This window comes from Eufriesea mexicana, unplaced genomic scaffold, assembly GCF_001483705.2.
Source record: "Eufriesea mexicana isolate 0111107269 unplaced genomic scaffold, ASM148370v2 scaffold452, whole genome shotgun sequence".
Taxonomy (NCBI): Eukaryota; Metazoa; Arthropoda; class Insecta; order Hymenoptera; family Apidae; genus Eufriesea; species Eufriesea mexicana.
Window position 1 is genome coordinate 183130 of NW_016908612.1, and position 27910 is coordinate 211039.

The 27910-nt window shown below is 35.6% G+C and overlaps 1 protein-coding gene across 1 annotated transcript in view; it reads left to right on the forward strand.

Annotated features, from left to right (window-relative positions):
• Positions 1-27910, forward strand: part of LOC108545507 (uncharacterized) — a gene marked incomplete at its 3' end in the record, with an annotated part of 247049 nt that overhangs the window by 167664 nt on the left and 51475 nt on the right. The window contains exon 4 of the mRNA XM_017897169.1: positions 10183-10566. Coding sequence (XP_017752658.1) covers positions 10183-10566 — 384 coding nt within the window. The remainder of the gene's footprint in view (positions 1-10182; positions 10567-27910) is intronic.

The following is a 27910-nucleotide window of genomic DNA, read 5'->3' on the forward strand; positions in this document are numbered from 1 at the left end:
TTCTTTGAGGGTAGATGGAATTTGTTTTGAATATCTTTTGAATTATTGTTTAGGTTATTTTCTGTTGAATTTTTAAGTAAAATTGCGAATGAAAAAGTTGTTTTGCTTTATATGGAAACTGTTTCACTTCGGTTATTCATTGAAACTGCTTTACAGTTGTAAATATTGAGATTTACGTTACTTTTTACATTTCTTAATTATTATTTCTACCAATTTTTATTAAATTTTATATTTCGTATTTTGGAAGTCTTCTAAAAGTTGGCACTGTTATTTTCGTATCTTGTATTCTTCTTCGAGATCAGATGGAATTTATTTTTGGTATTTTTTAAATTATTATTTGGGGCAGTTTTTATTAAGTTTTTAGTGGGAAATAAATTTTTAATAGTAAACTTGTGAATAAAATAAGTTTTTTGTTTCATTTCAGTCATTCATTGAATCTTCCTGCAGTCGTGAATATTCAGATTTATGTTATTTTTTACTTCTTCTTGATGATTATTTGTGTTAATTTTTACTAGACTGAGTTTTTACTTGTGAAACTATATATGGAAAGAGTTTTTCTTTTATAAAGAAAAGTTCTTCATTTTGACTATATGTCGAGACTTCATGTAGTCGCAAATGTTGACTTTTCTATTATTTCATATATTTTAAAATTATTAATTATGTTAATTTTTATTAATCCTAGTTTACATTAGTGAAATTATAAATGCAGAGATTGTTTTGTTTTATGAAAAATGTATTTTATGTTCGTTATCCATTGAATCTTTATCAAGCCCTGACTATTGTTTTTGTATTTCTTTGTATAATCATGAAACATATTTTCTATTTCTAATAAATCTTGCATTCGTGCAATAAGGAAAGTAAAAGCTATATTCTTAGAATCCTCCACTAATAAAACAAATTTTTGTCCAAGCTCCTATTTTCTATAAAAATATACATTTAAAACATAAACATCTAAGTCTATTCATCATCTACTATTTGTTAATACTAACTGTCGAAACATTTTATTTACAACTTTATTAGGAACATCAAAACACAACCAAGAAGAGCAACCATTCCTAAATACCTATAGTTATCTTTCTCACCATCCTTTTCATAGCAAATAGCCATTCTAATTGAGTCCATTCACAGGTCAAACTACTTAACTTCGCTTTAAAATTTTTAAAAATTTTTGCACCAAGCATTTAACTAATTCACAACTTTCCATATTTAAAATAAACATCCACTTCTTGCTTCTTGCACCTAATCAATTTGGCAAATGACCGACTCAACTGACACAGATTCTATTTAAACGGCATAATAATCGTCTTTCTGAATGCTATCACATCAGACTGAATAATCATTAATGAGATAGTCATTTCAAAAAAGTTCTGTCCCTCTATTCTACTCTACCAAAGCTACCCAAAACACCACAATAAAGCCACGGATCTCGTGGAAGATTGACACTTTTGCGTTCAACTCGACATATGCCAGCAGGGCAAGTTCTGTGTACGGTAGAACAAACAGGGAAACCAGAATCGAAATATTATCATAGCTTAGTAATAGGCTCAGAAGGTCTCTCTGTTAGGCCACGTAGGGTGCATCGCAAAAGCAAGCCATAGTAGTGCGAAATGGCCCGACCCTACCGATTTGTAATTGGATTTGGCCGATGCGGTGATGTTCATTTGACATCATTGAGACATTTAGCTTCGTTGACACCGTTTGCTATTGGATTATCCGAATATTTAAGGAACCTGTACATACGCCACCCGCCATTGCGACTTACTCGAATTTCTTCACCCCTTGGGCTATTTTTTTTGACATAAATTCGGAAACAATTACGAATTTCATTTTTCATCTACATTTTATTATTTAAATATTATTCCTGGGATTCGTAGATGAAGATTAGTCAAATTCGCAATTAATTTCTAATTTTGTTGATGGAATAACGAGAAACATAATAAGAATATTTGAAATATTACAATATAAGATTCTCTATTTACATTTATTTTATTATTTCATTATTGATCACATTTTATTTTATTATTATCTTTATTAATCTCTTAAGCACCAAATTATTTTATAAAATTCGCATAAAAATTCCCGAATTTTTTACCACGGACTTACGAATTAATTATTATGTAATTAAATAAAATATAGCAATCAAAATTAGAAAGAAGTTGATATTCAAAAGAGACTAATAAATTAATTTCTAATTTTGTTGATGGAATAACGAGAAACATAATAAGAATATTTGAAATATTACAATATAAGATTCTCTATTTACATTTATTTTATTATTTCATTATCGATCACATTTTATTTTATTATTGTCTATATTAATCTCTAAAGCACCAAATTATTTTATAAAATTCGCATAAAAATTCCCGAATTTTTTACCACGGACTTACGAATTAATTATTATGTAATTAAATAAAATATAGCAATCAAAATTAGGAAGAAGTTGATATTCAAAAGAGACCAATATACACGGTTTTGCATAAACTCACCTCCAGTGAACGAATTGGTTGACACGAAACCATGCTAACACGAATAAGCCCGTTAGGGACGAATTTTTATTAAGTTAACGTTATAATGATTTCAAAACACTGATTATGAAACAGAACAAACCGCTATTAGCAATAATATTCGACGAGGTTATTTTTTATTATTGAGGATTGAGAATTTTATGATGAATAGTTCTGCAAATGATTGTAATTTTCTTTTCGCTTATAATAATTCTAATTTTTAAAAAACTGAAAATATATGCCATTTTCTTGGAGAAGTTAAATTACGTTTCGATAACCTAATCTAATTTTCTTAACACTGACAAATGGTTAAAATATAGAAACGCGAAAATTATTTGAAGCATCTGTCTCGAGTTTCGATTTTTCATTTAGGATATTATAAATATACGCGAAAGTGGTCTAATTGCAAATAACGAATCCGAAAGAACCGAGGTTATCGCTAATTCTGCGCTGTCCTCGTTTACATTAGAATAAAATAAAAATATTTTTAAAGCCTCGAAATTGATGGAATTAAATGACACTGTATTTATATCTATATTACTCTAATACACCCAATTCTGTTTTTACACGAACTTCTTTTACACGATTTTGATTTAACACGAATTAGGACAAAAATTTAATTCTCTTTTTACACGACTTATTTTGATTTAACACGATCGACCGAAATTTTTGGCTCAGCCAAAACACAAACACAACGATTAATTACCGAATTCGTTCTTAAATCCACTGAAACATCGGCACCACAGGAGGCTAGTCCTAATTTTGTTCAAGAGATTACAGAAAGAATTTCACCAATGGAGCACGAAGACGATAACCAAGACATTTCTAGCGATAGCAGTAATATTGCAGTCTTACGCAAACGTATGCGTTTATTGTCAGAAAGTGACAACGAATAAAATCTTTTTACGTGTAACTCATATTATCTTGCCTAATTTTTGTGTTCATGAATTAGTGACATGTTTCTTTCCTTTTCAAATGATAATTTACTTTATGTGATACATGTGCAATCTTTATGAAATAAAATGTTTAAGATCCTAACATGAGAACTCATGGTTTATTGTATTATTTTTGCTGATTTCTTGGGACTGGAACCAATCTTCTATTTTTCCATAGATGCAATATATTTTTTTACACGAATTTTTTTTACACGTATTCTTCGGGAACGTATCTATCGTGTAAAAACAGAATTAGGTGTATTTTATTATTAACAATTTGATTCTTATCAAACGCTCTATATATCTTGTTCTATTCGTAACTAACGTAACTGTCTCAACTAACAAGGACTGAGGACTGAGTATTTATTGACTTATTGCCGAAAATCTTCATATATATATACACATCGCACTCCAAGTATGGAAGCTTGTATTTACCAATTATATATATATAATTGCCTAGAAAATGGAAGAATTTGAACCCGTTAATCGTAGACGAAACGGCGATCCATGTCGAATTGAGAAAACACGAACTGGTTGGAGTGGACATAACGATTTGTAAATAATAAAATTAATGTGTTGCTTCGGGAATGAAGTGGATGCTTGCGGGATCGGACGTATAGGAATGGAAAGTGCTCGAAGCAAACGGCACGACGTAGATATTAAATTTTTTGTCAGCAAGAGAAGAGGCTTTTTTCACGTATGAAAGAGCGAAGAAGCAAAAAGTGGCAGCTCCACTTCTAAATGGGCTCTCATACTCTAGACTACTCGCGTCGTTGCCATAAGATGGCAATGTTACAGGCCGTTGGGCAGCCGAGAGGGATCTCATGAATCACGACTCTGAAAGAGAGACGAGCTTTTAAAAAAAAAGAAGAAAAGGAAGAGAGTGAAACCGGTTTGGCACGCGCACATTTCGAACGCTTCATAATGACGCCTGCAGACCCTCGTTAAACTTCATTATCCTACCATGTGATGTACATTTATCCTGGATCCTTTTCACGCCTCACTGTCCGCACTGTCATCGCGCGTGTATAGGCCCGCGACTGTGCTCGCTCTCATAAATATCGACACCATAACCGAACTTCGCGTCGCGTGTTTCGTCCGACACTTTGATGTTCCGTGTAATGTTTTCGAAATATTTTAATTATTTACTATCGCTGTTTCGAGTACGAGATGTGGAGATATTTAATGGCTGTGGCTCTGACAGGCTATTTATAAATTATTTTTTAATGGGAACTTGCTGTGGTATATTAAAGGTCTACTTAAAAATCTAAGGAATAATAAATTTAATTATATATAAAGAAATATCGAGAAGAATTATTTTAATTTATATGGTATTTTCGAGTGAGTTTCGATTAATTATTAACAAATAGAGCCCTAGAGAAAATTTGTTATAAAGTATTAAGTATAATTTTAAAAATGTAAAGAATAATAAATTTAATAATATATAAGGAAATATTGAGAAGAATTATTTTAATTTGTATCGTAATTTCGAGTGAGTTTTGATTAATTATTAACAAATGGCGTCCTATTGAAAATTTAAGTATAATTTTAGAAATGTAAAGAATAATAAATTTAATAATATATAAAGAAATATTGAGAAGAATTATTTTAATTTATATCGTAATTTCGAGTGAGTTTTGATTAATTATTAACAAATGGCGTCCTATTGAAAATTTAAGTATAATTTTAGAAATGTAAAGAATAATAAATTTAATAATATATAAAGAAATATTGAGAAGAATTATTTTAATTTATATCGTAATTTCGAGTGAGTTTTGATTAATTATTAACAAATGGCGTCCTATAGAAAATTTGTTATAATGTATTAAGTATAATTTTAAAAATGTAAAGAATAATAAATTTAATAATATATAAGGAAATATTGAGAAGAATTATTTTAATTTATATCGTAATTTCGAGTGAGTTTTGATTAATTATTAACAAATAGCGTCCTATAGAAAATTTGTTATAATGTATTAAGTATAAATTTAAAAATGTAAGGAATAATAAATTTAATAATATATAAGGAAATATTGAAAGGAATTATTTTAATTTATATTGTAATTTCGAGTGAGTTTTGATTAATTATTAACAAATGGCGTCCTATTGAAAATTTGTTATACCGTATTAAGTATAAATTTAAAAATCTACAGAATAATAAATTTAGTAATAAGTAAGTCAGTAATGAGGAGTATTGTTTTAATTACCTACTATCTTAATTTTATATGGATTCTGAATAATTTCAGACGATTTCGTATTGAAAACCTATTGTAATATATCAAATATATACTTGATATTTAAAAACATAATGAATTTAATAAGAAGTAAGTTAATAATAAACAGAACTGTTTTAAGTACATGCTATCCTAACTTTGTATGATTTTCGAGTAATCCCAACTTCCTATTGTAATCCTATTATAACCTATATTGTAAACCTATTGTAGATATATAGTCTTATATGTATATAACACAGACTATAGACTTAAAATTCTAAAAAGTAATGAATTTAATAATTTAATTTCAATAATTTTAATAAATACAATAAATCAACAACATAAGGGTTATTTTAATCCTCCATTCTCATAATTTCGTATTAATCATTTTTCTATTAAAAAACTACCCTGTTATATAAATATATACTTATAAATTAAAATTTAAAACCTTTCATAATAAATTAATTAGCAATTTTAAAAGTACACATTTATTTCTTAATCCCCTTTTACATTTTCTCAAAAAAAAAAATTTAACCCCGATTTTTTTTACTTGCTTTAATTATATAATATTTATAAAATAAAATAAGATATACAAGAGAATATGAGACAAATTTCTACATCTAATGATAACCCTTCTTCTGATATATCGATGATTTATTGTCTTTCTTAATTTTTTATTTATATCGCGGGTTTAAAATATAAACGTCAACAACCGGAAAATATTTCAATCATGAAGCCTACATACAAGACATCGTAGGTATTTGTACATGCAAAACCTTCGGAAAAATATACTCGAAAAGGTCGCGAAGGAGAAAAGGGGGGAAGTCAAATTACCCGACACAGAACACATTATCTTTACTTGATAGACCCCATACTCTAAAAGCAGTGACTCTCAAGCATGAATCTCCCGAAGAACGAATTTAAAGGTAATAGGTTGCCGACGAAAAAAACAAGAGTATTGAGAAGCATTATGGACCTGACTTGCTTGTTACCCTCTTAAATTCTCGATCTACCGGGATAACCCCCCAACGCATAAATTTATTCCAACAAATTCTATAATTACATTTCCGACCGGGACATCGCGCAAACCAAAATTTACGTTTCCTTCGTTGGGTACGGAAGTTCCATCCCACTCGATTAGTCGATAATTCATGGTTCCAAGAATCAAGCAATTTATTTAAATTTAAAATCACCTTCGCCAAGAGTCGCGAAAAAATTATTAACAAATTTTACTTCAACGCTCGAACAATATTAGGAACTATTTCCTATATATATCGAATATCAAACTTTCATCGGCACTATAATAATTAACGATTAATAATTAATAATTAATAATTAAAAATTAATGATCGATGCTGTCAAAAAAGTCTGTCGAATTTTTAAAAAATACGAAAATATTCTGTACACGACACACGTACGATAACGACAGTAAAAGCTATTGATACTCGATTAGAATTAATTTCGAAAAAATTCGGAGATTTTTGGAAAAGATTTTCGAATTCGGAACTCTGTTTGTCAATGTCGGATCACTCGTAGATCGAGGTCGATGATATAGAGCACAGACACACGAACGATAACGACAGTAAAAGCTTCTAATACTCGATTAGAATTAATTTCGAGAAAATTTGGAAATTTTCGGAAAAGCGTGATTCGGAATTGTTCGTGAGTGTCGGATCACTGGTAGATCGAGATCGATGATATTGAGCACAGACACACGAGTGATAACGACAGTAAAAGCTTCTAATACTCGATTAGAATTAATTTCGAGAAAATTTGGAAATTTTCGGAAAAGCGTGATTCGGAATTGTTCGTGAGTGTCGGATCACTGGTAGATCGAGATCGATGATATAGAGCACAGACACACGAGTGATAACGACAGTAAAAGCTTCTAATATTCGATTAGAATTAATTTCGAGAAAATTTGGAAATTTTCGGAAAAGCGTGATTCGGAATTGTTCGTGAGTGTCGGATCACTGGTAGATCGAGATCGATGATATAGAGCACAGACACACGAGTGATAACAACAGTAAAAGTTTCTAATACTCGATTAGAATTAATTTCGAGAAAATTTGGAAATTTTCGGAAAAGCGTGATTCGGAATTGTTCGTGAGTGTCGGATCACTGGTAGATCGAGGTCGATGATACAGAGCACAGACACGAGTAAACCGTGGAATCGGACAATCGGCGCGCTTCCATCCGCGGTGAACAACAATGTAGCTATTTTTCCTCGAGATGTCACTGCCAATTAATGATCTAGAAAACGGTGGGTCTTCGATGCGCGTGTAAGAACGGACGAAAGCAACATCTTCTTTGAACGCTTATTCCTTTGAAGACAAGTGATAACCAGGTGTAGAAAATTACCGAGAACGCTAAACCTGACAAGACGAAGATCAGGTAGACCAGTTGCTAGTAAACCTCGCGATGGTCTCCTGAGGGAGAGACCATGGATTTCCCCGTACTTGATTACGCCTCGGTAAAAACTGGGGCAGGCTAGGTGCGAGTTCGAGGCAGCTTCCACATCAGAGTGAGGTGTTTCTTCGCGATACGTGACGCACCTGCCATTAAATGTCTGCACGTCAAGATAGCTTCCTTGCCAGACGTCGACGTCTCTCCCGAAAAGGGCACTCACTGCTCCGCCATCGGGCCGTATTTCAGCATACCAACTTGCAAATACTCGGAGGGCACCAGTCATTCAGGCGATTTTCTTTTCAGCCACGTCGATTATGCTTTCTTCTTTCCAGCGTTTTATCGTCGCGTAACCCGTCACCGATGGAATTTCTTAACTACATACTGGCCACGATTTCAACCGCGCGACGGGCATAAAGAAACGGCCCGATAAAGCAAAAGACCAAGTTTGGACGAGACTTCGATCGATCTCGATGCCTAGGTGTCGAAACGAAGTTTCAGTCCGACGTGAAATATAAACAATCGGGTAAAAACGCGTTGGGCGAGAATTCACTTCCCTGACAGCCTCTTTTTACAACCAGCCTACCAATCTCGCCTTACTTTCGCGCCAAGAATTTTATATTCCGCGAAATTCCATGTCGAACCAGTCGACCGCGAAACGGGTACATCTTCCTTAAATATTCTCGAGAATTCCCAAAATTTATTCTATCAATTCGAAACATTTCACTTGCGATTATATTTTACCATTTCTAACCGAATTCCACGCGATTTTGGTGAAATTCCAAGGCAAATCCAAAATCTCGCACGAGCAAAAATTAGAATGGAAATTCGACGAAAAGGATCGCGATACGAAAATTACGAAAAATGTGAAGAAAATGCCGAAAATTTGCGAGTCGACGAACGGAAAAAACATCGCGCGCAGGTGGCGATCGAAGGATTTAAGCGTTTCGAGTAAAAAAATCATTACCCCGGATGATTGGTTTGGCTGAAAGATCGAGGAGGCAAGGAATGTGACCGACTTTCGTAGAGAAAAGCCGTTGGTGGATCATCCGATTCGATAATCGCGGTTCGAAGGTCGTATCGGACGGAGGAGAAACACAATGTCAGCCTCGAGCGTCCGCGGCGCGCGCCGGAATGACAGCCTCGTGACGTCGCCGCCGCGGCGCCACCGTCTTTGGTATCGGAGATGGGCGTTAGCAGCGTCGAAGGACGGCCGCAGCGATTGGACGGCGGACCGGCGTCGGATTGGCGGAGAGCGGTGGATGGGCAAGGCAACCCTGGCAGGCTGGTCGTTGCGCCGCGTCCGTGCAGGCCACGCCTACCGCGAGTCGAGGCCCGTCCCCGTTGGGACCCGCTGGCACGCCGCTCGAGCCGGCCCTGACACATTCGACAAGCGGCGCCGTAACGGGAAGCAACGCGCGGCTGGGGACCTCGAAGGACCTCTCTTCTGGTCACGAGACACCCTACCGACACTTTCGTGTCTACGATATACGCACCACGCTACCGTCGCCCGCTACTCAGATTACCGCTGCTCGACGCGTATCCACCTCGATCGCTTCATCCCAAGTGGATCGTTGGAGAATCTCGGAGGAGTCGCGCGTACACGCTGGGGACCTAGATCGAGAGGCAGCCGGAAAGCAAGATCCCGAAACTCGTCGGGAATTAGCCTGGCCGAGCTGCGAGCAACGCCGTGCAGGCAACTTACGTGCTACGCGAATATAGTAAGTGACATGGAGAGTGAGGAAGTTTAGTGACGATCGCGAGGACGGGGCTAGCCGGACAATAGCGGACACGAGACTGTGAGAGCCGTTGTAAACAAAGTCGTGTGAGCGCATAGTGGTCGATAGTGGAAGCAGAGGAGAGCAGAGGGGTCGTGGGTGTCGATCGATCGGAGACTCGAGTGATCCAGAATCGTTCGCGTAGACGCATGTGGGCCGACACGCGGTCGGCTGGCGATTTAATGGTGTGACAGGGCAGCAGGTCTGATCGATCCGAGGACAGGTCGGCGAGCAACGGAATCGGGGAGGAATCGAGATCGCAGGACTCGATTGATGCGCTCGCGTGAAGAAACCTGGCGGTGGAGAGGAGCGTTCTGACCGAGAGGTTACGGTCTCTCTCGATCAGTCGCAAAGAAGGTTCTCGCGAAGGGTGGCAACGCGAAGGAGAAAGCCTGTTGCCCCAGGAGAGTCCGTACGGCCTCACGACGCGGTCCGACGAGTGGAGCGGTCTCCTGCCCAGCTCCACGATCGTGGGTGCTGGGGGGTCGCCATGGCTCGGACTCGGCGCAGGGGGTGGCACGGGGGCTACCACCGGGGGCGGAAGCCCCGTCGAACTCGAGGGCCACTGGGGACGTAAGCTGTACGGGGCGAGTGTAGCTCCACCACCGCCGCCGCCTCATCACCACCCGCGGGCGCCGCTCGTTTTCGCGCCTCAGGACATGAGGCAGATACTCAAGGAGGAACCCGTGCCACGTGCTTGGCCACAGCCCGCGCTTGCCGACAACGGAACGTGAGTACTCTCTTTTGCTTTTACCATACTTTCCTCCTCATTTCCTCCTCTCCACTTCTCAACCTTCTCCTCTCCGTTCCTATTCCCATGGAAATTTACACCTGACAGAGACCCCCCGTCACGGCCGCAGACCCTTGTCTCTCGTTTCTTTCCAAGATTCCCAGCATTCTGGAAATTCCCAGTTGCGTGACGTTGATGTATGGATTAATTGCCATCGGGAAAGAGATGTAAACTTGAACTGGAAATCGATTGTTTCAAAGATCCCATGTTGTTTCCTTTATTGAATGTAACGTTTCCTTTGTATGTGATTTTGATTAAAAATAATGGCTGTTACAGTCCATAATTATAATCGAAATGACTGGGTTAAGTTTGATTATAGATCTAGGTAATTATTCGAAATATCGCGATTAAAATTCCGATTAATTTATGCTTCGTGCTTCTCGCGAATTTGGAAATAAGATCATTTACGTAGTTATATGAAACGGGATGTTTACCAAGGAGATAATCACGGAAATTAAATTGGGTTAGTCAAACGAGTTAATAATGTTTGCTACGAGTTGTACAGTTGTTTGTTGATCATATATAACGTTGAAAAGAAAAGTTGGTTGTGAAACGACGTTTTTCACCCCTCTCGCTGCAAAAATTCGATAAAAGAGGGAAAAAGGGAGAGCAAATAGCACGCCATTGCGTCGTCGCAATCCGTCGGACAGCGACAAGTGTCCTCACCAACGATTGCCGTTTAGAAATCGATAAAAATACGCATTTGCAGGAAAATCGAACAGAAAACCCCTTACAAACGATCAACCCATCAGCTCAAATTTTCTCCCGTAAAATTATCAACCTGAATCTTCGTTGCAATAAAATCCACACAATTTCGTGTAGAAACAGAAAAAGAAATTGAATATACAGCTAACATATAACTAACGTACAACAATTTTATATAAAAATCCTGTATCTTATGATATAACAATTATTGTCACTCTTGGTCACCAAAGTTGCAATGTCAAAATAAATGGCGAGTCTTTGGGTTACAGGACGATTTTTTGGCTCAAGAAGGGTACGAAAAATCTTCTGCTGTAAAGCTGATAATAATTGTTGAGTAGTAAATAAGAAATCGTATACTAATTTACACGCAGAATTATTTAATTTCGATACCTTGCACACTGTTACATTATTTTAAATTTGATATATTAATGAATATCCAGCTTCGAAATTTTATCAAATGGTGACTGAATGGCACCTCTCGAGTGCAAAAGATTAATAAACAAAATATTCCCAATTAACTCGACGAATTTTTCATTACAGAAAATTTCGAAGACTTTCTGCCATAAAGTCGACGATATTTTTAAAACGGTAAATAAGAAATCGTATGCAAATTAAGACGCAGAATTATTTTACTTCGACATCGTTGGGTAATTTAAAATTTTATTATATACTAATTAACATCGGTCTTTAGGTTCTCGTTAAATGGCGACTGAGGGTCGCCCCTCGGGTGAATGGTATCGAATAAAAATATTGAAATTTTATTAGAATTTAGTAACAAGGAAAGCAAGTGGAAAAAGATCGAAGAAACGGTTGCCCGTTTATTTTTCTCAGATTCGAAGACACGTTGGAATTATGACGCGTCATCAGGGAGCGACAATGTCCCTGGTGTTTCGTGCCACGCGAACAAATATCCAGTTTATCTTTGGAAGCCGAGCGTTTCAAAGCGGTTCACACGTAGCTGCATTTGGCGAACGATAAACCGTGCTTTATTGCAGCCTCGCTTAAGGGATTTGTACGACGTGCAAACGACGAAGGTACAGATACGCGGACTCGAGGAGGTAAACCGACCAGGGTTGGGGGCTCGCTAATCCAATAGCGGTTCTCTTAACTAACCCCTTCCAAGTGGCGTGACACGGCAGTGGGCGACCGGAATCGAGTTAATGTAATTGAGAATTTTAGCGCCTTTTGCCTCCCTCTTCTCGTCCCGTTCCCTCTACCGATCGTTTGTCCACCAAGCTATCGCGACCTCTAGCGTCCGAAACGAAAACTGAAAAATTATTCCGGCTCAACGCGCTGATAATGAGTCCCGCGACTAGGTCCATCGATGTCTTTGGGATTTTAGGAATCCTAAAGATTTATCTTGGTATACATAGACAGGAAGTGCATAGAGAGGACTGAAATTTGGAAAAATTGAGAAAGGGTTGGGAAGAATGGGGAAGTAGCGAGAAATTAGCGAAGAGTGGGACCACCAAAAGGGGGTTAAACTGACTTCTTATGCTAAGAGTATCTGAGGATTTGGGCTCTATTTGGAGAAAAGAATATTGGTTTTTATTCCAATGGGAAAAGTATTTATGAATGCTTTCTTATTTTTATTTTAACAATCGATTTGTAAATCGGGTACGTTCTATCAATTTCAAGATATTTGGAACTCTTGTGAACAGACGTTAGCGAAGTTTTGGATATGGTATATTTGAAAAGAATATTTTGGAAAATTTGTAACTCGATTTAGGATGCTTACAGATGCTGCGAGAATTTTTTCAGATTTTTTTTGAAATTATTACTCACTGGAAAACGCAAACGCAGGGACGCAAATGTCCCTGATTTAATAATTAGGCTAACAAACAGGATCAATTATTATTATATATATATTACGTAAATCATTTTTGTGTTAAAAAAACAATTTTCTTTTCAAATATTTGCTTTCTCATAATAAAATACGAAGTGTATGGATATTATATACTTTGAAAATTAAATTTTGAATTTTCCTACGTTTTGGATATTTTTATGCCAACTTCTTGTCCTAACATTTTATTGGAAAAAGGAAAGTAAAATATTTAAATATAGTAGATGTAGATATAGATACCTATTATAATAGTTATAATAGTAATAAAATAGTAACAAAAAGAAACAATTATTATTATATATATATATTACATAGATTATTCTAGTGTTAAAAAAACAATTTTCTTTTCAAATATTTGTTTTCCTATAATAAAATACAAAGTGTATAAATGTTATACATTTTGAAAATTAAATTTTGAATTTTCCTACGTTTTGGATATTTTTCTGTCAGCTTCTTGTCCTAATATTTTATTGAAAAAAGGAGAATAAAATATTTAAATATTTATATACCTTTTATAATATTGTCTATTTATTATTTATCTATCTAGTATCTATTTATCTATTATTTATCTATTTTAGTATCTATTTTATAATAGTATTTGTACATATTTAATAATAATTCAAGTTGACAAGAATAAATAAGTATAGGAAGAAATACGTTTGTATGCGCATAAAAATGCACATAAATTTCGGTAACTGTGAAAACAAAAGGTCTGAAATCGGTAATTCGGAGCGACTCGTTAGTTCTAGCGTTAAGCAAACCCTTTGAGACTACATTATTAATCCGTTTGGATCAGCATGTTCGCCGTTTGGTTTCGTATTCGAAAAGATAATTACCGTGCAATCGCGCGTTCACGAAGCAGAAACGACAGGTGAATTAGTCGTTGAATGACAAATCAGGTAAACGCGGGTCGTGATTTTATCCTCGTCGTTTCTATTGCTTTCAACGTTAATTCGATGTCATCCTGCTTAACGCGCGTAAAATATCGCGCTAATATAATTTCGCCGACGAAATAAACTCTGCTGCGAATTAATGAATATCACGGCGCACGTAACCTGACGCGATGTCGCGGAACGTTGGCGGAAAAACTTGGTTTACCCGCGACGCGATTGTCCACCATTTTCGATGACAAGCGGGCCAACTCGGATTAACTCGCGCGCGCCATCTGCGCTTCCTTAAACGCCGCTTAATTGATACAATGCCAAGACGGGTCGGTACAAGTGGGCCTGGACAAAGCGTTAAGCGTTGGAATCGTATCTGTTCAAATTTACCGTGGAAATGAAAGTTTCCACGGGTGGGAAAGCGGTTGTAACACACAGAGAGACAGCGGTGTAGGTCGAAAAGAGGGGTGCTGCGAGCAGCTCGGGCGAAACTGTTTTAAAACTCCCGGCAAACAGACATAAACTCTCACGCTTTTTAAAAACCCCTAAAAAAGTTACCCACCTAATGAAGCAGTAAACCATCGTGGCACGACGAAGGGACGGAGCCGTGTCGGCCGTGGAAAAAACAATGACTTTCCCTGCAACTACGGGGGATGAAAGTAAAAGGAATATACGAGGAAGAAAAAGTTCCGAAGCAATTGTTGCTTTAGCAAATCAGTGAATACGTTTTGCACGTAATGTAATCGCGGAAGTTTCGTCGTATGCAAAGTTAGGGCAGAGTATCACGCCGAACTACACACTATGTAAATTCATTTTGACAATGTCCCTAGTGCTACTTTGATAAACATTCTGTAACCGTGTAATTTCTCTTTTAAATCCTTCGCTATTTTTTCTTTTTTCTTTTATTACGAAGATGAGATGAAGAAATTTGTACAAATTTAATCTGTCATTTGCTGCCTCTTCACTTATGATCCTTCTAAGTACGAGTTGCGAGTGTCAAGCATTCATTGTTACAAGTGTGGATATAAATGCACACTAATATTTTCTACATTTTTAACAGTTAACACATTAATGCATTAGTATATTTAAATAAAAATATTTAAATAATGAAAACATCTTACAATAAACTATTTTAGACAAGAAAATTGATTGACATTTTCTAGAAAATTCTTCTCTCTCTCTGTCTCTCTCTCACACATACACATACACGCACACACTCTTCTTAACATACCAACTATATAACAACTATTTTATTCTGGTATATTTTTCTAAACATTTCTTCAAACATCATTTATACTAGACTGCACTTGCACATATCATTGCATACATCATCGCAAATGAGTTACACTTGCTCAACCTCATTCGCATTCACACATATAAAAGGAACACTTAACATCTTGAAACATTGAATTATAATGTATGATTTGTGCTTAATAATCACAAGTGTAATGAATAGAAACTGAAATCGAATTTTAAACCAATCTCTTCGTTCAATATCTTTTATATTGAACAATTATTATAACCTAAGCTATCAAGAAAATAATAAAATTGCGGTGTTTTTCGTTTATAAAGAATTTATCAATTTAATATTTATATATTTTTATGTCAGTGACGTAGAAAAATTTATCTAATTTACAAAATTTCCTAAGACTGAATCCAAGAAACGTTTCAATACTATCTTTGTTTAAAATCCTTCGCTAATTTGCTATTCTTAATAATCTTTCTCTACGAAAATTGAATTGCAAAATGAAATTTCAAAATTTCAAAATTTTCTATAACTCAATCGAAGAAAGATTACAATCCTGTATCTGTTTAAAATCCTTCACCAATTTCATGCTTTCAACAATTTCTTTTCTACGAAAAACTCATGGCAAGATTTATAGATATATTGCAAAATTTTTTAGAAATCGATCGTGGGCACCGAAATCGCGTTTTCCTTTATTCAGCTCCTTTTTAACCCTTTGCACTCGACGATTGTTTAGCTAGAGAAGAGTGGAAAATCAAAGATTCTCTAAATAACTAAAAAACTGACGATACTCTTTTGAGCAGTAAATAAAGAATTTTATAATAACAGAATTGTAAAATTATTTGATTTCGATATCTCGCACACTGTTACGTTACGTTAAATTTGATATATTAATTAATATCGGTCTTCCAAATTTTATGAAATGGTGACTGAAGCTCACCTCTCGAGTGCAAAGGGTTAATAATCCCTAAGCTAAATAATCCCTATCTAGTACCTATTCCATGGATAATAAGATTGGCTAAAAATTTCAGAAATTCTAAGAATTCTGTGCATATCAGGTTACGTGAAATATAATTATGGTCGCGTGATTAGTATAGCCTATGATCTGAAAATTTGACAGGAAGAATCCATGACGAATTAAACACATCATTGTAGTTCACAGGTTTAAGATAGCGCAGGTTCCGCATTCTAGGATAATTGTTCCTACTAGTAGTGCTTTCAGAAGTATCTTTTCCTATTTAACCCTTTGAACTCAACGATTGTTTGGCTAGAGAAGAGTGGAAAATCAAAGATTCTCTAAATAACTAAAAAATTGACGATACTTTTTTGAGCAGTAAATAAAGAATTGTAGAATTATTTGATTTCGATACCTCGCACACTGTTACGTTACGTTAAATTTGATATATTAATTAATATCGGTCTTCCAAATTTTATGAAATGGTGACTGAAGATCACCTCTCGAGTGCAAAGGGTTAAAACCGGCGATTTCGGAATAAAGTCCGTGGTCGTAAACGAATTAATAAATTTTTGTCAGACGGGGCAGTGAAATACGGCATTAAATTGAACAGCATCCGCGGGTGCGTGGGCTAGTTGCGAATTACATTCGGATATATTACAAATTGCTCATTATCTCCGCGCGCATTATGAATCACGTTGGGTGCAAGCGTAAATAGACTGCGCTTCGGCCAACTCGTAATAACTAACGCCCGGCGGTATACATTAACTGCGGATTTATTGTAATTCTCCGCGATTGCTTTATCCACGAATTCGTAACCGTATCCGTGGGTTCGTATTATCCCGCATATTTCGCCCCGTAATGCATTGTGCGCAAATAGCATAGGTTGCGGCTCGCGTGTAAAGTATAGACTAGCCCGCGCGATTATTCGACGATCTGCGTTTGCAAATTGCTACGCAGTCAATATTTATCCCGAAACCGATCGTGCAAAAATTCCTATACCGTCTCTTGACTTCACTGCGAATTTTTATTATCGATTTAAAAATCCAGTTCCTTCCAGTACGTCAGCAGCTTGTCTAGTGTTCGATGACAGCCAAAACGAACGAATCTGCAGCTGCGAATTGTCAGTGAATCAATTATAGATCATTTTATAGACGATCTGGTGCAGGTTATTCGGTTAAAAATTTATATTTCAGGAAATTCGACAAATTTGACGGAATTTGATTAAATTTCTCTCTTCCACGGTTCCACGAAGCATGATTCCCGATTTTCTCCGCATGACCGACGTTGTTTCGCATGGTATAGCTTCTCGTCATTTCCAATTCAGGTTTTGTCGAGTTTTCGACATTTCCAAATGTATTTAATTTGCAACATTGTGTAACTACAGCCTGACAGAGTTTGAAACATTTTTCTAGATAAAATCAGGCGCCATGAGATTCCGAACAGTGAACAGATGTCGTCCTCGAGAGGCTAATTATCGATTAAGAAATGAAGTCATCCAGTTCTTCGATAACAGTCGATACGTGAATAAGAAATCTGTGTAGTCGAATTGTTAAGGAGTTATTCGCGTCACGAGCGATCGAGTAAAAATTGCTGTATACTTGGTCATCACTTCACTTCGAACTTGACGAAATTTAATTATCGATTAAAACGTAAAATTTCTTCGAGTTTTAACATAACCTGTCTTACAACTCTTCGATAGTGATCAAAACATCGTTATGCCAATAAGAAATCCGCATTTGCGAATTTTTGCCGATTTATTTGTTTAAATTTAGTTAACGAGCATATCGAAATTAGAATGACGATTAAAAATCAAAATTTCTTTAAATTTTAACTTGTCATTCAGCTCTTTGAAAAGGATCAAAATATTTTCGTGCAGAGAAATCATTTATATGAGAAGCAAAAATTGTGAAACAAAAATTGCTGCAAGCTTGGTTAATCTGATTAAGAAATTTAATTACTGATTAACGGATTAACTTTCCTCGAGTGTTAACCTAACTTCCTTCTAGCTCTTTAATAACTTTCAAAATATTTTTATTCTGAATATTTTTATTTATACTATATTTTATACTATATTTTTATTTATACCATATTCCCAATTAACAAATCTGACGAATCCTAGGTAATTACCATTAAAAAAGTAAATTCTAGCTTTAATTGGGCTTCGAAAGGAGATCAGAACGTAAAAAGTTCATTTTAAAAGAGGAAAATCGTTAACTGAAGCATATACGAAGAAAGTAAATTTCAATTATTTAATCAGGAGTATTATATTATATTAGCACAACTATTACGATAATTGAAAATAATTTTTACAAATTTCTTCACGGGACACAGAAAATATAATCACCGGGGCCCAACTCGTTTTTTAATTCGTCCCTGAGTGCAACTCATGTATTATTTTATATTACAACTATTACAACGAATAAAAATAATTTTTACAAATTTCTTCACGGGACCTAAAAAATATTATCACCGGGGGCCTACCCGTTTCTTAATTCGTCCCTGAGTGCAACTCATGTATTATTTTATATTACAACTATTACGATGATTGAAAATAATTTTTACAAATTTCTTCACGGGACCTAAAAAATATTATCACCGGGGGCCTACCCGTTTCTTAATTCGTCCCTGAGTGCAACTCATGTATTATTTTATATTACAACTATTACGATGATTGAAAATAATTTTTACAAATTTCTTCACGGGGCACAGAAAATATAATCACCGGGGCCCAACTCGTTTTTTAATACGTCCCTGAGTGCAACACATTACATCCTATCATCATATACAATCCATTTAGTTATCTCTAATTCATCGAGCACAATTATGCATGCAAAAACGAGAGTAATATTTCCAAAAGTGTTTGCAAAGTAATAAACTTCAAAACTTGAAATTTCTTGAAAATGAAGCCTGGGATGAAAAAATACAAAGTTTCTTCTTCATCTTTTTACACAGAATTACCCTAACCGGTTGCATCACGATTTTTCCACCCTGCATATCTTCCGGTAGAAATTCTTGTGGAACGCTCGAGGCGCCTTCTGGTAGCCGAATAAGCAACTACCGCGCCCTCTTTAGGCCGGTCTCCGAACTGCGCAGGTGACGTATGATCCTAGCCAAAGCAGAGAAACTGTTCGCTTAATCATTTGGCGCACGTTTTTTCTCAGCCTGGCTGTTTTCCTTAAATTGGCATTTTCCTAAGCGCAGAACTATTTGTAACGTCTCTGCACACCAATGGGCGCAACGATGCGGGGAAAAACTGGTATCGCGCGGAAAGACACCTATCGCGTCCTACATCTTCATTTGCGTATTTGGCGCGCGCCGCGAGTATCGGGTTATCTTTGTCGGCCGATCGAATCGCAGCGTTACTTCAGTCGTCGCGAGAGAAAAGTTACGCGCGACAGGGATCGCGGTGCCTCGAGGCCGAAGGCAATGCAGGCGGCACGTTGAGCGTTATCTGCTACCCGAGAGCGGGCGCGTGGCAAATTGTACCTACCTGCGAATCCCGGCTGCGGGAATCCGGCAATCCAGCCTGTAATTATCACCTCCGTGTCGCTGTGCCCTGGAACAGCCCGGCTGTTACGCACCCGTCTCTCACCGGAAATATGCTTGCGGTTGAAGATGTATCAATTTTTCGAATCAACCCCCAGCGTTGCAAATTAATTGGCAAAAATTATACGTCGGGGTAGTATTTACTTTTGGTTAATCATTACTCCATCAATGATGACACTTTTTAACAATATTAGAAAAATTGAATAAAAGTTTTAGAGATTCTTTCTTTGGGGTTTTGGGTGCGTTAAAATATCACGTGCATTGGTGTAGCCAATAATAATATTGGGTTGGCAAGAAAGTAATTTCGGTTTGCATCGGTAAATAATGTTATGCTCGTTTAGTTATTCTTTTGTCAATGTTAGAATTTTTTTATTTTCAGATGTGGTAGTCGATACCTTTAGGTTGCTATTTCGTGAAATTCCGTGCAATTTCGTTTATAACTGTCAGTTCACGGTCAGTCTTAACATGGAGTGCAAAAATAAGCATTTTCGACACATTTTACTTTTTTATTTTCATAAAGGCAAGAATGCGGCTGAGGCTCGCAAAGAGATACGAGAAGTTTATGGTGTTGATCGTTTAACAGAACGCACGTGTCAGAATTAGTTTAAAAAATTTCGTTCTGAAGATTTTTCACTGAAAGATACCCACAACGTTCTGATCGACCTTCTGAGATTTACGCACTTGGTTAAGTCTTTTGCAGATAAGGACCAGAAATTCTATGAGCGTGGGATCACGAAGTTACCAGAAAGATGGCAGAAGGTCATCGAATAGAATGGAAGATATTTGACCGATTAAAGTTCATTTACTATAGAAAAAATTGAGTTTTATTTCACACTAAAAAACCGAAAGTACTTTCTTGCCAATAATAATAATATAAAAATACAATAAAAGTTTTAGAGATTACATAAATATCCTTCCCATTGAAGATATATGAATTTTTCGAATTAACCCCTAGCATTGCAAATTAATTAGGAAAAATTATACATCGGGTAGTATTTATTTTTGGTTAATCATTACTACATCTACTAGAAAATTGGATAAACGTTTTAGAGATTATTTCTTTGGGATTTTGGGTGCGTTAAAATGACGCGTGAATTGGTGCAGCTTATAATTATGAGAAGTTTGAAGGATTCAACGAGGAACTCGTGACGAGTTAAAGCAGTGCAAATAGTTAATAGTGATGGTAATAATGATATAAATATCCTTCCAATTAAAGATATATGAAGTTTTCGAATCAACCCCTAGCGTTGAAAATTAATTGGGAAAAATTATACAGCAAGATAGTATTTACTTTTGGTTAATCACTACTCCATCTATGAAAAAATTGAATACAAATTTTGGGAATTGTTTCTTTGGGGTTTTAGGTGTGTTAAAAAGTACGAATTGGTGTAGCTTATAATTGTAAAATTTGATCGATTCGATGAAGAACTCGTGACGAGTTAAAATAGTGCAAATGGTTAATCATTTACCATTGTAAAGCTGATAATAGCAATATAAATATCCTTCCAATTGAAGATATATGAATTCTTCAAATGAACCTCTATCGTTGAAAATTAATTGGGAAAAATTATACATCAGGGTAGTATGTACTTTAGGCTAATTAGTACTCCATCTACGATAAAATTGGATACAAATTTTGGGAATTCTTTCTTTCGGATTTAGGGTGCGTTAAAATATCGTGAGAAATATAATCATGGTCACGTTATTGGTATAGTGTTTAATGACGAGATTTGTACCACTCAATGAAGAACTCGTGACAAGTTAGAGCAGTGCTAATGATTAATCCCTGTGGTAATGATATTTTTATCTGACCCTTTCTGCACGTGTTTAGTTAAAATGTTACACTGATATACAGGGTGAGACTCTTAAATGAGAACACCTAAAAATTTTGAAAATAATTCCTACACATTGCAGACATATTTATATATATGTATTTTCTGTGCTTCATTTATAATTTCTTGTCAATTTGATAAATTAATCAATATTTATCAGGTTACATGACCATTTTGCACATTATTCATAATGATCGAGCATTATAAGTAATAATCTATTAATCCATTGACCCAGAAGAGTTATACTTGTTACAGCTTCCTGCATAGTCATCGCAATCTTACTTTTTACACTCTAAACACTATTGTAAGAGTAATATAATATAGAAACTAATCATAATGCACTCATGCATATCAAATATCTTGGAAATAAAGTAACATTGACAATTTTGGTTATTGGCATATGTAAGAATTGAAATTTATCATAATTAGTGGTTACATTAACGAAAATGAATTGTACCAATACCAAATTTTATAGATAACGAAGATTTTAGGATACGAGAATATTTAATTATTCAATTTCGAAGGAAATATGGTACTTCATAGATTATGAGTTAATTTTTTGATAATTTGTAGTGGTACAGGGGAAAATGGGTTTTCAGTGTGATTACATACGGTGTACCGATGATGCAAAATTAATTTTACAAAGTTTAAAACGTCACAGGACCCTGTCAGTCACACGTTTACACGTTATATAAATTTGACTGGGTATTTAAAGTCACGTTGTAAATAAATTCATATTAATTTTTACGTCAAAATCGTGCAATGAAAATGTAAAACGCTAAGTATCTGTAGATAAAGGAAAGAAAATTTTTGACTAATTAATAAGTAATAAAACGAGAAAGAAAGTTTTTCTACACAAATATATACGATAATTCGTCAATTAAAAATGTCAGTAATGATTACGATTGATTAAACATTAACGTAAAATGAAAATTTATAGAAATTTTCAAAATGAAAAGTTACAGTTCGTAAAAGAATTTATAAATTTGCAAAATTTGTACAGATTTTTAACTAATTGTAAAATTTTACAAACTTTCTTATATCGAAGTAATCTACTACTATACTATTATTGCCTAACCAGCCTACTCTATTAATATTAATATATTACTGTTATTTACGAATGTGAAAATTCACGAAATTAATCTTACATTTTGCCAACTTTTCAAAGATCACCACTCGAAATAAAAAATATTTCTACACCTAATAGTGCTGAATATTATAATAAAACGGTGATTAGGTATACCAGTGCTTAATTTTTCAATTTATCAAACGTTCAATCTCACAAACATAAGTTTCCTAATAAAACATTGTAATACATTATTAAATTCAAAATATTGTAAACAAAAATTTTTCTGTACCTATGTTCTATACCTATAATAATACCAATGTTTCTATACCTATTCTTCATAACTGTATTAAAATTTATTTCGCTTAATCTGCAATTTACACCGTAACTGGTGTACAGCTACCTCTTTGCCCGCAAAAGTTGTCCTCCAACTTGTCCGAATAATCGGCGTAGCAAGGTAGCAAAGCTTATCAAGAAGTCCAACTTGAATTTGAGTGGGATTTAACAAGGTGGACAGGTGAATGGATAGAACAACCTCCAAATGTTGGGTACACGCAGTGAACGTTGAGAGTATGAAGTGACGCGAAAAATAGCCGCTTAATAGAGGAATATTGGCGTGAAGCGTTCTCTCGCCACGCAATTATAATTATACTGGGCTGTTAAATTACCACAGTCCGTAGATTCCCCGTTTTCGCTCGTGCGTTGTGTATTTTCTTCCCTCCCTCTTTTAAACACACCTTTTTTACCGAAATATCTCGAGCATACACGGTGCTTTTAAGAAGATTCCCGATAAAACTTTTTCAAGAATTAAATAATTAGAATACTTCGTTAATTTTACTGTCTCTCAAACTTTTATTAATTAATTCCTGTTATTATTTTATAAACTACTGTTACTAATTAACAGACATTTTGTGTTGTCAATTCTTAAAAATTTGCAAATGCCTTTTGCAAATTTAATACTCGTTTTTACTGAAATGAAATAAAAATGTAATTGAATGTACCTATTTATTTTTATCGTATGGATTGAATTATTTACGTTATTTTAATTGGTTGCAATAACATAAGCAATTATAAATAACATTTTGACAGTTTGTCAGAATATTACAAATTTGTAGACCCTTTTATTCTGTAAAATATGTAGATATATCGGGTGTTCAAAAATTCATGTAAGGAATAATTTTGATGAAAAACGTAGATTTTTAATCAAAAATTGTAAATATTGTTCGACAATGAAGACGCGTTGTTCTTTCGTGTAACGCTCTGTTTTTAATAACCCTGAACTGTCTAATAACCCTGTCTTTTTTCTCCGTTGGTAACACTTTACCGCATAAATGGCGCAAAATTCAAATCTTGCGTGAATTTTTCATCATATTTATTTTCATCATATTTATTTTTATCATACGACTTTAACACTAGATTTACGGAATCCGTCAATTTGACGGAAGAGTTGTTGCAATTATACGATGGTAACAGATTTAGTCAACTTATATTAAGACTGCTAATATAATGTATAATTGTTTTTAAATTGAACTAATTGTTAAAGAAAAAAGCACGTGGTTTCTTTTACCTAGAAATAGGTATACAGATAGCGTCCGTAAACCTAGTGTTAATAATTATTAATTGCATACTGTCTATCTAGATAAACGTTAAAAATCAGTCGTTTCAGTTCAAGAAAATTACACCTTAACTATATCGCATTGTTACCAATTAATTAATATTCTGCCAATATAAAAGGTACGATTATATTCTTTCCTAAAATATTTTAAATTCAGCGTTATCTTGAATTCACTGCCATCCATGAATTCCTCAATATCGCTATTAACCCTTTGCACTCGAGAGACGCCTTTCAGTCGCCATTTGATAAAATTTCGAAGCTCGATATTAATTAATATATGAAATTTAAAATAATATAACAGCATGCATGGTATCGAAATAATTCTAAATACAGGTAACCCTCCTACAACACGGCATCATATAACACGGTTTCACCATAACACGATTCATAAATTGCGGGAAACCTCCTATAACACGTGTTGCAAGAAGATACGGCCCTTTTCAGTTGAAATAGAAAACGTGCGTGAATTATCAGAAAATGAAATTGGTGGCATATTAGAATTTGCTAAATCGATTAGAGGTGCAGGTTTTGTGGATATGGCTATTAAGGACGTTCAAGATTTATTAGTAGAGGAAGAAGTTGACCAAGCGGATTTAATGGAAATGGCATCTGAAGCTGTAAATCAAATCGATTCCGATGACACTGGCACTGATGAAGATTGTGCAGTTAATAACTTAACATTAAAAAAATTACAAGAAGGTCTAAGCCTAGTTGAAAATCTCGAGTCATTTTTCTTGAATGCAAACCCTGAAAGAAGTCGAAAATTTAAAAGGGAGCTGCAAAACTGTTTAGCTCCATACCGAGAAATTTACAATGACCTGCTAAGAACCAGCGAGCAAAGTGAAATTACAGATTTTTTTAAGAGGCAAGAAGATGCATGAACTTTAAATGAAGAAAAATGTTCTGAAAGTGAAGGCGATATCATTCCATCGAAAAAACGTTCTCGGTTGATTATATCGAGCAGTGATGACAAAGAAATTTATTAAATTAAAGTTGCGTTAAATTAAAATAATATTTTTGTGTTGTGTTGTACATAAATTTATATTTTTAATAAAAATTAAGTTGTTTATGTAGAATTAAAAAAATTTGTTTTTAATAAGTTTTCGGAACGTAACCCCCCTTTTTGTACTGGCTTTGGGTCTCATACAACACGGTTTCATACAACACGGTATTTTCTAGAAACCGATCTACCGTATTATAGGAGGGTTACCTGTATAAATTAAATAATTCTATGTGTTAATTATTATACGATTTGCTATTTACTACTAAAAAAATATCATCAACCCTATGGCAGAAGATTTTTCAACTCGTGCCTATCTTTAGCCAAAAAATCGTCGAGTGCAAAGTGTTAATACCATTCCAATATCTAGCTCAAGTCCGACAAAACAAAATCCCTGTGTAGATTATTACCAGCATAAAACGTCCCACGAACCAAATCGCACCAACAACCACCATTTATTTTCCCCATAATAGATAAATACGAGATTCATTGAAATCTCTCAGCCGTATAGCGAAAACGCGAAGCAAGTCGTGACAGCGTGTCACGAATCGGAGAAACTGTCAGGAAAAATAATCACGTAGGTGGCGATTCCGCCATTAAACGAAACAAAACGCATGTCGGCGCGACCTCGCATATTATTGTTATTTTAACGAGCATAATCTTGAAACCGCGGGACCGTGGCGCGCCGCAATCCGCAATAGTTTCCAAAAAGGTGCGCGACAGTATTGCACCGCAGGTGATAATGTAAAGGCGCGGCAGGACGTGCCTACACGTTATATAGGAATTGGTGCATGGCAAACGGGGCAAAATAATCGGACGTCGAGAGTTATGGGGCGCGAACCGGCGGCCGGTTAATCAGCCACCGATAATTATCGACACGGGCAGTACATCACTACCCTCCCAGCCTCTCTGCCACCCCAGTGGCCTCCTTCCCTCCAGCGGACCCTCTCTTCTCTCTGCGTCCGATTCACCGCCATCCCCGTTTCACCCTCGGATACCCGGCTCCCGGACCCCTAGTATTCCTCCACCTCGTCCTCCTCATCCTCCTCGCCCACCTCCTCTGCCTGCCGGCAGACCGACATCCCACCGCCTGCCGTGACAAACGCACCGCCGATACCATCATTTATTTCGCAAATGTGCTGCAAAACTGCCGCTATTCATTTTCGGTCCAGTCGATTCAGTTTTCCGCTCTGAGAGTCCGTCCTGATGGCACTGCGAGCTGCATTCCGCGCACCCGCGCCATCGTTTTATCGCTTCGCGCCGCCGCCACCGCCGCCATCGCCACCGCTGGCGCTGCTGTAGCCGCGATCGCGATCCCGCGCGACTGCCACCCTATAATGCGATTTCTCCGTGCCACGGCGCCGCTTTTTAACCGTCGCGACCTGCACCCCTCCTGTGCCTGGCTTAAAAACCTTTTCGCGCTTGTCAGGCTTCCACCGATCGCTTTCCAAGCTATCGCTTTTCCTACATATTTTTCTCTTTTTCTCTACTTTGATTTCGTGTTTTTGGGACGGGTCTTATCTGAAATTTGAAACCGGCGAACGTTCTGTTTGATTTGCTCGCGGAATGGGTTTTGCCGCGGTTTCTGCGGGTATTTGATGGAAACCAAACGAGGATTTTTGGATTTCATTTTGACTTTCCTTTTTATGTATGAAGGTCCAGGGATAATTTAGAAATTTTTGGATAGCTTTCTAAATAGATATTTAGAAAAGTTGTGATATCTAGCTTAGTAGATAGCAGAGAATTGAATCACTATTGCGACTAATTATTATTTCGTAATTCTAGTGGTACAGTATCTGTATCATCTGATAAAGTTTCTTGTTAGAAATATTCTTTTCATGTTTACTATATCCTTTGTTTTTATTCTATGATTGTACGTTTGGTATAATAAACTAAGTGAGGAATTTCTGCTGACAGTTCGATTAGGAATATTTTAATGTTTTATCTAAGGGATATTGAATTACTCGCTATCACGAAAGCTGTAAAACGTGAATTTGTTCCGGGAAATAGAGGTTACATTTAATGTCTACGGGGTTAGGAAACAGATAAGTTAGCGAGAAGCGGTTTGAATATAGGGGGACGCGAACAGGACGTAATTAGAGAGTAAACGTTGAAAGCCTGGAATAAATTTGTATTTTAAAGAATGTTACAACATTGCGTATCGATTTTATGAATTCATTATCATTTACCGTGTTGCAAAAGTTTATCGATCACAAAACATCCCTCTAGCTGCATTTATATTCATAAAAGTAGTTGAAACACAGCCATTATTTTTAATGATGTACACTATGTCTACTATATTATTATATCTTCAATTATTCACTTTTTGACTATATATTTAACTTTTCTGAGGATAAACGTGTCTTTCTCATCTTGGAATTGTGATAACGAAAGACTTGACGGATATATAACAATTTTATTAAATATTGTTCTATTTGATAATATTTCCTTAAAAATAAAACGTGGTGTTGAAATTCATTTATGCATAAGCATATATATTATTATAATTGCACTCTGTTGTAATTGTTATTATATTATCTTTATAAGAAAGGAACGTTTATCAAGAAAAATAAATATTTAATAAAATTTGAA